The sequence below is a fragment of the Pristiophorus japonicus genome, chromosome 16 (assembly GCF_044704955.1).
Source record: "Pristiophorus japonicus isolate sPriJap1 chromosome 16, sPriJap1.hap1, whole genome shotgun sequence".
NCBI lineage: Eukaryota > Metazoa > Chordata > Chondrichthyes > Pristiophoridae > Pristiophorus > Pristiophorus japonicus.
Window position 1 is genome coordinate 99,332,278 of NC_091992.1, and position 14,834 is coordinate 99,347,111.

The 14,834-nt window shown below is 42.4% G+C and overlaps 1 protein-coding gene across 1 annotated transcript in view; it reads right to left on the reverse strand.

The window, feature by feature from the left end:
• Positions 1–4,080: 4,080 nt before the first annotated feature.
• LOC139226676 (bMERB domain-containing protein 1-like) overlaps positions 4,081–14,834 on the reverse strand; it is an 88,860-nt gene continuing 78,106 nt past the window's right edge. The window contains exon 6 of the mRNA XM_070857598.1: positions 4,081–11,309. Coding sequence (XP_070713699.1) covers positions 11,191–11,309 — 119 coding nt within the window. The 3' untranslated portion in view covers positions 4,081–11,190. The remainder of the gene's footprint in view (positions 11,310–14,834) is intronic.

A 14,834-nucleotide genomic window follows, 5' to 3' on the forward strand; every position in this document is an offset into this window, starting at 1 on the left:
TGTGTTCACAGCATTAAGCAAACGCCTCAAGCTCGTTTTGTAGAGACACTTCATCGATCTGAAAATTCCTTGGTCCTTTGGCTGTATCAGTGATGTAACATTTGGAGTTAAGTAGATTCCATGGACATTATCGTTCATCAAAAGCTCAGCATCGGGATGTGCTGAGCAATTGTCTAGCAGCAAGTATATTTTGCAGTTTTCCTCAAGGCCAGCTTCCGTGTCATGAGCACGTGCCTGAGGGACAAAACTTTTCTCAAACCAGTTCAGAAAGATTACCCTGGTTACCCATGCTTTCTTATTGGCATAATATTGCACTGGAAATACTCTCAAACCCTTGAAACATTTTGGACGCAGGCTTCTCCCAATAACCATAAGCTTACACTTATGTGGCCCAGCCGCATTTGCAGTAGCAAGCACAGTCAACCTATCCTTGGCGTCTTTTACACCTGCTGGCTGCGTTTCTTCTGCTGCTGCGATATGTAGCGCCAAAACAGTGCTCTCTCGTCAGCATTGTACATTTGCTCAGGTGAAAGGTTTTCATCAGCAATTAGTTTGATGAGCTCATCAATATAATTTTCAGCTGCCTCATGATCTGTTGAGGCTTTCTCACCTCATACTTTCAGTTGCCTGATGCCATGATGCCTTTTAAATTTGCTAGCCAACCAGAAGAGTACTCGCATGGAGTTTCAATCCCCAGTTGTGCATGAAATATTTTAGCTTGTTGCACCACCGTTGGGCCAGACAGAGGAACCTTTTCACTTTGCCTCTGTCGCCACCATTCCATCACTGCTCGATCCACATCATCACATTTCGGCTTATGCATACTTTTTCTCTTACTCATTTCCTGATGAACATCACTTTCTGCATGAAACTTCATCAGCTGGTCTTTCTGTTTTCTAATATCATAGATGGTGGAGAGTCCAACACCATACTCCTCACTCAATCTTCTCACTGAAGCACCTCTCTCTGATCTTTGGAGTGACTCCACTTTCTTGGCAATTGAAAGTGAACTATGTTTCCTCTTTCCTTTATCTGAACCCATTGGGGTGTCTGTTGGCCTTTTTGACATTTGTAATGACAACACAAATTAACAATCTTTACCTGTGCAGATCTTTAAATCGGGAAAAACACCACAACGATGGAGTCAGGTTGGATGGGGTCTGATCATGGGATGCAGGTGGTGTAGCCCTATAATGTTTAATGCCACGAATTTTTTTTTAATGCTGAATTTAAAAGTGCATGTACAATACAGGTGCAGGTAGTATTTTTTTATTACAGGTACAGGTGTGCAAACTTACAATCGCAATCTGGTTGGATGAGATCGGGTCAGCTTCGCTCGGAGTCATGGAGCGATCCGATCACGCGGTTGCTGTTTTGGGGAACTGCTGTGTGCTGTGCAGAGTTTGATTTTGGCCGGGAACTTGCGTGGGAGCTTGGTTGGTTCTGGCCGGGGACTTGTGTGCTGTGCAGAGTTGGTGAGGACCCAGGAGCAGCAATGCGGTGACTGTGAAGACCTGGCCTGGAACTTGTAGGATTGGCGTTTTTAATTCTTGCAATTTTAGTCACTTTTAGCCAATTTTAGTTGGATTTCAGGTTTTGACTTTTCCCTGGGCCCAGCTGGCGGTGGTAACGGTTTGGCAGGGTGTCCGGATTCCTGAATATTTTGCGAATTCTGGACGACCCTGCCACGGATCGTGCCGGATTCTGGAACATTCTGGATTCCGGAACTCTGGATTTTCAACACTGCACCTGTACTCCCAATTAATGCTGCTGTTTTTTTCCTCCCATACACATGCTTCCTTGAGGCTATCTATTCTCCCGGAGTCCTTTATTTCCCTCATCAAAGCAGTCATTTTGTTTGAGGTGACTGCTTCTTTCTCAAATTAAGCTCACACAAAATATGGCTAATCATCAGTTGTACAACATGATTATTACTGCTTCTGCAGCTGATTATAATTCTCAAGATCAGTGTTACTTATAAAACTAAAACTAATGGTCACAGCATGTCCTTGGTACACTATACACTGAATCATGCATAGCCTGCTATCTTCATAAATCTTTCAGTGCAACAGGACTAATTATGTAAGCCTTACTCCCCTTTGTGGATTCTGCAGTCTTTTAATCAACATCAAGTAGCCTCAACTGAGCACTGTAATAATAGCAACATTACTTACAAATCTCATGAGGCTCTGGGAATGATTTTGAACTTAGCGCTAGAGAGTAAATGCAGGTCATGCAATCAATATAGAATCCACCCGATGAAAGGAGGATCGGGCGTTTTCTGTATTGGACACCCAACATGCAACACAGTTTTATGCGCTCGTGTCAAATTGAAATTTACCCCCCATTTACTTATTATTGCGTGAAGCATTCCTCTGTGTGCTTTGTGCAACAAAATCTTAAGCATGTTCTTTATAGACAGATTTTAAGATTTTGCTGAACATAGTGCATACAGAAAGGTTCTCCATAGTTTTTGATGTTATCAGAGTGACAATTGAATTCAGTTGCATCTCATTCTTGGATATCAATTCGCAAACATTTAGACACAATAAAAATAATTCTGTAGCAGATAGTTGCTGGAGCATAGAATGTTTCCGTTTTTCAGGAAAAATGGCTACATTTTGAAGGTCTGAGGAGAGCAGGGCAGTGGAACTAGTTTTGGACTGCTCTCGCAATGGGTCAGCATGAATATGATGGGTCAAATGGCCTTCTGTGCTGTTTGTCAATGGTTCCTTGATAGATCATATAGAACAAATGACAACTGCAAATCATATTTATCATACTGTTCTTTCACCTTTTTATTGGTCAGTCTGGCAGAAACAATTGCCACCAAAGGGACCCCAATTTAAACATGGGCAAATCAAACTTACTGAGAAATGCACAAAGTAGTATACTAGAGTGTACACTCTTTCCCTGTACAGACATCCCCACTTTCCTAAGGCCGGAGAAAGGAGGTGCAGGTTGTATGATCTCAAGGTCTAGGGATCCTCAATTATCTGGAGTTTAACTGGCTAAAACTAGGAGCTTACCAGCACAGATCACTCCGTAAGTTTCCCACTGTTGGTGTGCTTCAGCTAGGACAAGCGAAATGGCTTGCAGGGTTAGCTGTAACCAAGTGGGAAGAATCTTATCCTCTAGTAACAGGCCTATCCTCAAAGTCCCATTAATAAAGCAAGTTAGCAGATCTAGAGTGCCAACAGAAAACAGCAGACCTGCTTGGCTCAAGTATCAGATTACCGAGTCTGCCATCGAGATCATCTTGGTTCCAATCATGTTACCCCAACTGCAATTTGCAGAAGTATTTTAAAGTGGTAGCAAAGCTGATACTCTGCAGGATCTTAATAGTGTCAGCTGTGGCTCAGTTAGTAACATGATCACCTCTGAGTCAGTCGGTTGTGGGTTCAAATCCCACTCAAAAACGCAGAAATCTAGGCTGATACTCCAGTGAGACATTAAACCGAGGCCCTGTCTGCCCTCTCAGGTGGATGTAAAAGATCCCATGGCACTATTTTGAAGAAGAGCAGGGGAGTTATCCGGTGCCCTGGCCAATATTTATCTCTCCATCAACATCACTAAAACAGATTATCTGGTCATTATCATTCTGCTGTTTGTAGGAGCTTGCTGTGTGCAAATTGGCTGCTGCATTTCCTACATTACAACCATGACTACACTTCAATAAAGTACTTCATTGGCTATAAATGGCTTTGGGGCAACCAGTGGTCATGAAAGGTGCTATATAAATGCAAATCTTTCTTTCTTTTTTTAATAAAATAACATTAAGATTCAAGGTCATTGTCTGACTGCACATTCCCAGCAGAAGTCTTGCCCACATAGAGCGCAAAATTGGAAAATTCTCCCTGTTGTTTCTTCTGACATGATTTTATTTTCCAAAAGAATTGTTGTGCTCTGCCTATAGCAAGGCTGAAGTTGATCTAAATTCACAAGATCCATGTAGTTAGAAAAGATAGAAAATTATCATGTCATCAGTCTGGCCTGGATTCACACTCAGGTTCCAGAACTGATGCTGCACTGCACTTAGCTTTCCACAGCTTAGTTACAAAGGGAATCGAACATAGTGCCTTTAGTTCAAAACTGTTTATTACTCATTAACAGTAAGAATTAACATCAGAAGTCAAACACATCTCTTCTAGAATTTTACATTGTTACTGCAATAATCACCAGGGGTGTGGTACATATTGGGCAAAAGACTTTGGGGCCGATTTTCCTGTGCTTTGTGACTGGAGTAGACTTATTCTCGAGGAACAAAGTGTAGCAATAAAGGGCAGAGACCCGTGGTCTGGTTCTCCACCCTCCTTGTGTTGCCCTGGGAGATCCCCCAAGCCAGGACGGTGTGCCTGCACCACCAATTAGTGCACACCAGGGACACTGTAATGAGACAGCAGGTAGCATTTCCAGCTCTCCCGTCTCATTTTACTCCCCCAGTGCTGGAAAGAAACCCATTTTAAGAGGTACCCAGAAGAAATGGGCCTAAGACCCAGACTCCGTCTAATTGGAGAGGAGTAGGAAAGCTAAGACAACAGGACCAAAGAAAAGCCCCTTTTTTTCTTCCAGGGACACGGATTGGTGATGAATGCCTACTGGTTGCTGTTTGTGAACAATCAGAAATCTTTGATTACAGTGGCCATTCCCAATGTTGTGGGCCTGAGAAGCCTATAGCAGCTCTGACTTTCCTCCCCAGCATCCAGGCATTAGGCCATGTGAGAGTGTAGGTCTACATCAGAGGAATGTCTGGCCTATGTAGATGGCTGGAAATACTGGCAAATTCAGGTCACTGCAGATGGAACACACTTCAGATACACTTCTACTTCCTAGGCACCCACGGACAAGGAGGACAAGAAAATCAGCCCCTATATCTCCATATTTTTTTCTCAGGAATTGTGATGGGACAGACAAGGGTGGAATTTATCAGATGCAAGACAATCTTCCCATTTGAGTGTATTGTTACAGAAACAATTATGTATCAAGTCCCTGACCCCAGTCATGAAAATTATACCGAATGCATTGCAATCATTTTTGCTCTTTGCTTCACATTCTCAGTCCAAAGCCCACTGTATATTCCTTCAAATTGTACAGGTAGTGATGAATTCCTTTGTAATTCAATGTCAGAATCGATCCGATGTTCCGTGAAGTCCTGCATCTCTTTGTATGGTTAATCTGATATTCTGAGAGATCACTTGTATCTTTTGCCTCATCACCCAAGGTGGCAGTGGTGAAGAATCAGCACAGACAGCAAATGTAGTGACGACAGCAGCAAGGAAAGAAAAAAACACAAAATCCAAGCAATGTAAGATATATTGGATGGGTGGCAGAGAATTTCAGGGGTGAAGTGATCTTGGGATTCAGGTAACTGACAAATCATTTCAAGTTTGCCTTATTGGCTTTGGCATCACCTGAACCCCATGGAATCCACTCATAGCCAGCCAATAGTTTCTGCAGATACATCCACTCATAGCTAGCTAATAGTTTCTGCAGATACAGCCATCCACTCATAGCCAGCCAATAGTTTCTGCAGATACAGCCATCCACTCGTAGCCAGCCAATAGTTTCTGCAGATATAGCATTCCATTCCTGAATAAAAGCAGTTTTTGCATTTCAACTGACCCCACTGAAGAACTCCTGCAAGACCAAGGCACTATCACATTATAACACTCTGTAGGTTGATTTAAACAATGTACATCATTTCACACACTTAACAATACATCGACACAAAACACTACTGGAATTCACTGGCTATATTTCCTGGGTACAGGAAACATATTATTTTGGACAAGATCAAACTGCACAGCAGGCATAATACTGTAATGTCTTACAAGGTTTTGAACATTTAAAACACTTTTCAATACAAAGCACATTTACAAGGGAATGCTATTGTGTAAATCTGCTTTTGAGTCAGTTATGCTGAATGTCACATTGAGCTACACTGAATATAAGAGAAGAATGACGATGTAGCTAGCATGAATCAACAATATAAGATGAATTCATGAAGTTGGGAGGAAATGAAGGGTAGAACTACAATCCTGCAGTGAATATCCTGATGGAAATAAAAAATGCCTTTTTGTACAGTTTCATACTACTGATGGAACCAAAAATTCTTAGCAATAGTGCATGAATCATAATACAAAATGATGCCATCAAGTGCCCACACTAAAACTTCCATTTAAAACATATGAAGGGATACAACTTTTATTTGATGCTATACATCTTGACCATCCAATTGGATAAACAATACAAATATGCTACTGGGTAATAATATGCAGTCACATTACTTGCATAACATAGGTAATCAGCAAGTATCCTCTATTAACTGGTCTGTGTTGCATACTAGATACTAACCAGAGGCCAAGGAATTGTTAAAATGAGTGGCTGCTCATTACAGTGAAGTAATTATTCCTCATAATATGTTAGTAATAAATTACACATCTTTTGTGCAATTTTCATAAAACTTACTAAATGGGGACTTCATTATTGGTTTACAACAAGTGGCAAAACAGGCTCTAATAGGAAATAGCTGCTTCATTGCTGAAGTCTGGGCGGTGGAAGATACATAGCTTTATGCAGTATGGTGTGAGTTTATTGCATCTATTTTAGCAGCAGAAGCCAAGTTTTCTTTTAGAATTATGTTTGTATTTTAATCATGGGTCACAATTTGTGCCCAAATCCTTTCAGTGCAATCAGCTCAGAGATGGATGATCAGAGCAGCAGGGATGGAGAATAGAGGACAATGAAAAGAATACTGTATTTCTTGCAACTAGGCATAACACATTACGAGCTACATTACAAATAAAATACAATATATTTCTGCACTAGATTGAAGCAGACACTTTTAATTATGGCAGATAAGGAGAAAGAAAGACTGATACTTAGTACAGGAAACCATTAGACATTGGAGTTGGAAGCAACTTGCAGTGTGCCCCTAACTATATTTTACTGTAGGCACTGGCTAATGCAATCATTCTTCAGCTTGCTCCCCAATTTGCTTTTGTGACAGAATATTACTTTTCACATAGTTGTAACTTTGCATACCAAAACAATTAGAAACTCACCTGATAAAATCTTTTCATCTGCCTTTTTTCCCCTTCCCCAAGTTGAACGCTGCATTTTATAAATAAACTGCAAAGTGAAGTTACTTAGCTTGTGTTTTTCTGATGTTGCTGAAAATCAGGAGCCATTTCTTCACTTTGTTGAAGCACGGGTTGGCCTCAGCACTGAAAGGATTATTAGTTACCAATCTACCAAATCATAAAATGTTACAAAATTGCAACAAGTGGTTAGGATTTGGAATGCACTGCCTGGTAGGGTGGTGGAAACAGTTTCATTAGTAGCTTTCAAAAGGGAATTGGATAAATACTTGAAGGAGAAAGAAATTATAGGGATATGAAGAGCCAGGGTGTCGGACAAATTGGATTGCTCTTCAAAAGAGCTAGTGCAGACTCGATGGGCTGAATGACCTCCTTCTGTGCTGTAATATTCTATAGGGGCCGATTTTCATCAAGGCCTCCGCCCATCCAAGTGCCGCACAAAGTGTCGCCGAAGTAGCTGACGGTACTTTGGGTGGGATGTTCATGGCCGAGGTCCCTTGGAGGTCGGCAGGCGGCAAATGGATGACGTACACTGCCAATCTGGGCAGCGGGCGGGAGCTCTCATCCTCGGCAGCAGAGGTACTTGCTGCCCACCAATAAAAAATACAAAAACTATCCGAAGACCTTCAGGGGACCCCCATCCAGGTAAGTCGCTGTTGACATTTTTTTTTAATTTTAAATGTTCACTTACCTTTTTTTCAGTTTCTTCATACTTACGCAGCGGTCCATCCCCGTTCTGCCGCCGCGACCCGCCCACAGGAATCTGGGAGCTCGGCGGGCGGGAGGTCAGTTGCTCCGCATGGCCGTCTGCTGATGTCAGCGGGCGGTTCCCGGCGGCTCTCCCCTCCCGCCCGCTCCAGGCCACCTCGAAAGTGGCACTGGGCGGATCAAGAAGACTAATGTCAGCGGCAGTCGGCGGCAGCAGGCAGTGAGGTGATGAATTTCGGGCCCTATGATTCTACTCTATAAGAAAACCAGATTGTAAACAGTGAATAAATGCTCTCATGCCCTATTGCAGTACAAGGTAAAATGGGTGCCCTCAAATTTCTCATATCTACATGAATATTATGAAGTACAATGTGCCAAATTTTGTTGTGTTTAATTTTATTCTGGAGGTTAGATAGGTAAATACCACTCGTGGTAAGCACTTATCCATGGGCCACTTTTATTGTTGCAGATATTATTACAATCTTCATAGCTTCTCAGTGTACTTATTGGGTAGTACAACTGAAGCAGATAGACTAAAATACAGCAAATACTATATAGGAGATGAGATGGTCTTCAAGCTTTGAACCTGCGCAGACACTTTGCAAGGGGATCTCTTTGCTATATAGCACTCGGTGTGTCTGCTCTAGTGCTGCTGCTGCCTGAAGTAAATACAGAGGAGCCCTGGAAATGCAAATATTCCTATAAGTGAATCTTGTAAGAAAAATAAGCAGAAATGCTCCAGAGATAATTACTACTGAAATGACTTACCCTAGGTTAACCTAATACTTTAATGGAATGAAGATACCTGATGCTGTTTACAGTTAGGTAAGAATGGCCACGTGAGGCACATGTAAAAATGTCTGGACAAAGAGGGGAGACACCAAATTCTTTCACCCCCATGAGTGAGGTGACATTTGAAAAAAATGGATCAAAATCACATGAAAACAGAGTAGAAACACATGCTGTGTGTGCAACTTAGGAATGATGTGGATGCCACATACAGTTTACTTCATAAGCCAGATCACAACCTGGTTATTGAGGGAGTGCAGCGAAGGTTCACCAGACTGATTCCTGGGATGACAGGACTGACATATGAAGAAAGACTGGATCGACTAGGCTTATATTCAATGAAATTTAGAAGAATGAGATGGATCTCATAGAAACATATAAAATTCTGACGGGATTGAACAGGTTAGGTGCAGGAAGAATGTTCCCGATGTTGGGGAAGTCCAGAACCAGGGGTCACAGTCTAAGGATAAGGGGTAAGCTATTTAGGACCGAGATTAGGAGAAACATCTTCACTCAGAGAGTTGCGAGCATGTGGAATTCTCTACCACAGAAAGTTGTTGATGCCAGTTTGGTAGATATATTCAAAAGGGACTAAAGGGATCAAGGGGTATGGAGAGAAAGCAGGAATGGGATACTGAAGTGTATGATCAGCCATGATCATATTGAATGGTGGTGCAGTCTCGAAGGGCCGAATGGCCTACCCCTGCACCTATTTTCTATGTTTCTATGTTAATCAAAAAAACAACATGTGTATAGGACCTGATTTAACACTAGGGTAAAACACCATCACTAAAGGTTAAATAGGACTGGTTAAAGCCAAGGACTCATAGACTTGGATTTTAAGTTTATTGGTGAGGTAGCAGCAGGGTGGGACTTCCGCCTGTCACTTTGACCCAGTGGTAAACCTGTCACATTTTCCTAGGTCAGAGTTCATTGGGCATGCAACGAGACAGTGACATGGGTTAGTAATTGGCTAGGAGATTGGAGACAGATAGCAAGGATGAATGGAATGTGCTCTGATTAGCAGGGTGTGACAAATGGTGTTCACCAGGGATCTGTATAGGGACCTCAGCATTTCACCAGATACATCAATGACATCGATGAAGGAATAGAGAGTTGTATATCCAAGTTTGCAAATGACACGAAGTTAGGAGGCACAGTAGATGGGAGCAGAATTTACAAAGGGACAGAAACAGATTAAGCGCGGGGAAAAAACTGGCAGATGGACTCAATGTGGGGAAGTGTGAGGTCATGCATTTTCTCAAGAAAAATTAAATTTTCTCAATGACTAGGAACTGTGGAGGAGCAAAGGGACTTGGGTCCCCAGGTACACAATTCAATAAAGCTAGTACGCAGGTACAAAAAGTAATCACAAAGCCAAATGGAATGTTAGCCTTTATCTCAAAGGGGTTGTAATGCAAAGTGAAGGAAGTTATGCTTCTGCTGTCCAGAGCCATGGTTAGACCTCACCTGGAGTACCCTGTTCAGTTTTGAGCACACACCTCAGGAAAGATATATTGGCATTTTAGGGGATTCACCAGAATGATACCAGGACTAATATATTCCGGCGATGAGAGGGTTGACTTATGAGGAAAGGTTGAGTAGGTTGGGCCTCTACTCATTGGAATTCAGAAGAATGAGAGGTGATCTTATTGAAATGTATAAGATTATGAGGGGGCTAGACAAGGTGGATGCAGAGTGGATGTTTCCACTGATGGGGGAGACTAGAACAAGGGGGCATAATCTTAGAATAAGGGGGCCGCCCATTTAAAACTGAGATGAGGAGGAATTTCTTCTCTCAGAGGGTTGTAAATCTGTGGAATTCACTGCCTCAGAGAGCTGTGGAAGCCGGGACATTGAATAAATTTAAGACAGAGATAGGCAGTTTCTTAACTAATAAAGGAATAAGGGGTAATGGGGAGCGGGCAGAGAAGTGGACCTGAGTCCATGATCGGATTAGCCATGATCTATTGAATGGCGGAGCAGGCTCGAGGGGCCGTATGGCTTACTCCTGCTCCTATTTCTTATGCTCTTATGGCTGATTGGACAAGCTTAGATTGTGTTCCCTTGAGTTTAGGTGGTTGAGAGGCAATCTAATTGACGTGTTTGAAATGATAAAAGGATTAATAGAGTTCATGCAGATAAGCTATTTCCTCTGGTGGGAGAATCCAAAACAAGAGGGCAAAATATTAAAATTAGAGCTAGGCCATTGAGGAGTGAAATCAGAAAGCACAAAGGATAGTGGGAGTCTGGAATTTTCCCCACCAAAAGGCTGCAGAGGCTGGGTCAATTGGGCATCAAGGGACATGGATCAGAGGGATGTAAATGGAGTTGAGGTACAGATCAGCCATGATCTAATTGAATGATGGAACCGGCTTGAAGGGCTGAATGGCCTACTCCTGTTGCTAGGTCGCTGGCTGCCAATCCCATAAATAAATTACACTGCTGCACTAGAATAGAACCCAGCTTTATATAAACATCTTTAATTCATCTGTTTGGGAATGATATGGCACTAAAATGTTTATAATCCCATGCACACCTCTGCAGAGATCCCTGCAAAACATTCAGGTTTTTGTTTTGAAACCTCTGACTTTTACATGATGGAGCAGGTGAATCCACAGCATTCCTTCAGCAAGGTCAGCCCAGTCTTTGTCATGAAAGGCGTAGATGTCTGCTGTGCTCTGGATGTCATTTTCCTTTGCTTTGCAGCATCTGTGATGAGACGACAACACTATTGGTGATCTGTTGTAACAGAACATTGTACAGGTACTGCAATATTCACATACATATGATTAACCTTTCATTTTTCACACAAACATATAATGGATTCCATTCACAATAATCTGAGAAAGTGCCAATTAAATCCAAGTTCCCAATATAACTTGGCACCCAAGGTCATAATAACTGACGGTTTGAGGAGTTCCTCCCCTCCCCGCACCCTGAAATATGCTTTCTCTAATCCATCATAGACAATAAAGTCAGATAAAATGTGATGCAAAATATCATGAAATTTTATTCAGGTCAGATCCCAGATGTCTGTTTGAGATACCAGATTGCTAGGGATGAAAAATTAAAATCTTTTGGCAAGAGTTCTAAAATTAATTCTCCATTGTTTCAAACCATCCCTGGTAAAATAATTTCCCTTGCCCTGTGTCAATGTTATCAAATGAAAGGAATGTTAAATCCTGTAGGTCCAATTTGGATATTTTCTCATTAAAGCAGGGCCATGTATCTTTTACCATCAGTTTTATCTGCTAGCTTTGATTCAACTCTGCACATCACGCTTGAAGATGTTCTATTACATAATCAGCATTTCAAATATTTGTATGCCCTTACTAAAACTTAAACTAATTTCTTGTTTAAGACTCAATGGCCTAGAAATTGGCCTCTTAGCACCTCCCGTTATTGTGCCAGTGTGCAGTGCTGCTCCACTTACCGACCCACCTGCTGCCTCTTGCACACCAGGAAGAAAGTGCAGCACCTGGTGCTAATTTTTTCTACTTTTAAAATTAGCGCCGCATATGGGCGCTCCCAAATTTCTCCTCCAATGTCTTAATCTTTGTGCAGGCTCATAAGCAGCATTGTTTAGAAGCAGAATGACAGACACTGACTGTGACCTGAATGCCAGTCACCTAGCACCGTGATTGATTGAGGTGAGGATGGCTGACAACATTGGGAGTAAAAGCTTCTGACTGCTTACATAACGTGAAACCGTAGAATCCCAAACTAAAGAACATTGTTGAGCATTGCTTGATTCCTCGCATATAAATCTCCGATCTCAGCCAATATCTTCTTCCATTATGAACCTATTCAATGGCAGGTCAGGGACATAAAAGACCCTGATGGTGGGTAGGTGGCCTGAATATCTGCCGGTGGCCCAACCCTGCAAAGCACTGCAAAGCAAATGCAGATATCCACGGGCAGAAAGGCAAAACAATTGCATTAAAAAAAATCACTTCCAACCGGCAGAAATCTGAATTAAAGGTTCTCCAATCTCTTGTTTCACTTCCATCTGATCCTGCCTCACTGACCTGTGTCTATTTTACCCCGGGTGAAACAGCGATCCAATTTCTGGAGATTCGGAGGTACTTTACCACTGTCTGGAGGGGGGGGGGGGGGGGGGCATTTAAGTCTTCCACCTGACTTTCCATACACAAATGTTTCCCACACTGTTCCAGCACAGTAAGAGCACCAGTGATGGCGAGGAAATTTGCCCATTATATCCCTTAGCCAAGTACAGCACTGAACTAGCATCAGAGGTGGCTGGCACCTCCACACACCTATTGCCCTGTCTCTTCCGTTGGGGAAGCAAGCAACTGTGAACTGGGAATTAGAACATGAACAAGCTGCGGGAGGAGCTAAATTAAAAGGTGCTCATATTGTTGATCTAAATGTAGAGTAGCATTCATAAGCAAATATTAATATATTGATCATTTGCATTTGTCCCAGTTGAAGAGATTAAGCCACACATTACACTGTATCTAAAAATGCTACCAAGCTTCATTGAGTATTAGATCAAAATCAGCGCCAGAAAAAGTTAGCTTCAATCCATTAGCAGCCACAGATACAAGTGTGGAAATTACGGTTAGTAATACTAGTGGACAAACGCTTTACAGGTTCATTCAACATTCCTGCAGATTTTGCAGTTCTAGGCTGGAGAAATTGGAGTCAAAGGCAGGTGCTAAGTGGAGGCAAAATGTTACCCACAGATCAGGCTTGAAAATGGGAAGGAACTCACACACCACATTAACCTTAGGCTACTCGCAGTTGCCAGAACAAACTAAGCCTTGAAGTAATGTTCAGCCTCTCTCGCCCTAACCCTGCCACATTTCTTCCCATTTTCAAAAGCCTCCTTAGAACTGACCTCTTCAATCATTCCTTCGGACATTCCTCTCTCCCATAACCTGCTTATTACAGGAAATGTGTTGTCTACATGCAAATTGCTATGAGTTTAATGTGATGTGGGGGCGGGTGGGGAGGGCGATTAAAGGAGAGGAAATCAACTACTGTAGATCTCAATACAATTCATTTGTTGTAAAGAACCAACTGCCCCAGGTGAAAAATTAATAATTTACACAAATGTCATGCTTGCTGTACAACACAATACTATATAACATTTTAAGACAATGTTAAAAATGAAAGGAAAAATGAAGCACTTTGATCATTTTTAAAACTGCACTGTATTAAAAATGAACAATTCTGTGATGTTGCTCTGTTTGGATTTCAAAATGCCAAGTGGCCATTTAATAGTTTCTATTTCAAGCAGCTTTTCTCAGTGTCACAAATCATCATCATCATCATCATAAGAAGTCCCTCAAAATCGAGGAAGACTTGCTTCCACTCTAAAAGTGAGTTCTCAGGTTACTGAACAGTCCAATATGGGAATTACAGTCTCTGTCACAGGTGGGATAGACAGTTATTGAAGGAAAGGGTGGGTGGGGAGCCTGGTTTGCCGCACGCTCCTTCCGCTGTCTGCACTTGTTTTCTACATGCTCTCGGCGACGAGACTCGAGGTGCTCAGCGCCCTCCCGGATGTTCTTCCTCCATTTAGGGCGGTCTTGGGCCAGGGATTCCCAGGTGCCGGTGGGGATGTTGCACTTTAGCAAGGAGCCCTTGCGGGTGTCCTTGAAACTTTGCCTCTGCCCACCTGGGGCTCGCTTGCCGTGTAGGAGTTCCGAGTAGAGCACTTGCTTTGGGAGTCTCGTGTCGGGCATGCGATCAATGTGGCACAAAACTACGTAATTGGCTCCACTTCATAGACAGACAAGGCACGGAATCAGCTGTGGTGTCGGGAGTGATTTAGCTTCAGTCTCATTCTCATTCTTATCTCCATCCATCTTGATTGTTTTTAAGCAGCTGCCACAACCTCTTTACTTGTCAGCTCTGGAGCAGTCGGCTACAGTTAAACACAGATTGAGGGACGTCAGCCAACAAATTGACTTCACCTGCGGCAGCCTTTCTGTGATAGTTCTGCAGTATGGATGGTTTCACTGGGTTCCAAGAATGCAAATTGCATCCAATAAGATAACTTTCCTGGCCATCTTAACGGGCTTTTTATACGTATGCTGGGTTTTGGGAGAGTGCAGAATTTTGGGCTCTCCATTGTAAGGAGGATATCAAAACAACAGAAAAACTGCAGGTAGATTCAATAGAACATTCCCAGGGATGAAGTGCTACGGTTATGCAGAGAGACTTGAGATGTTTTTTTTTCATCAGACCAGAGAAGTTTAAGGAATG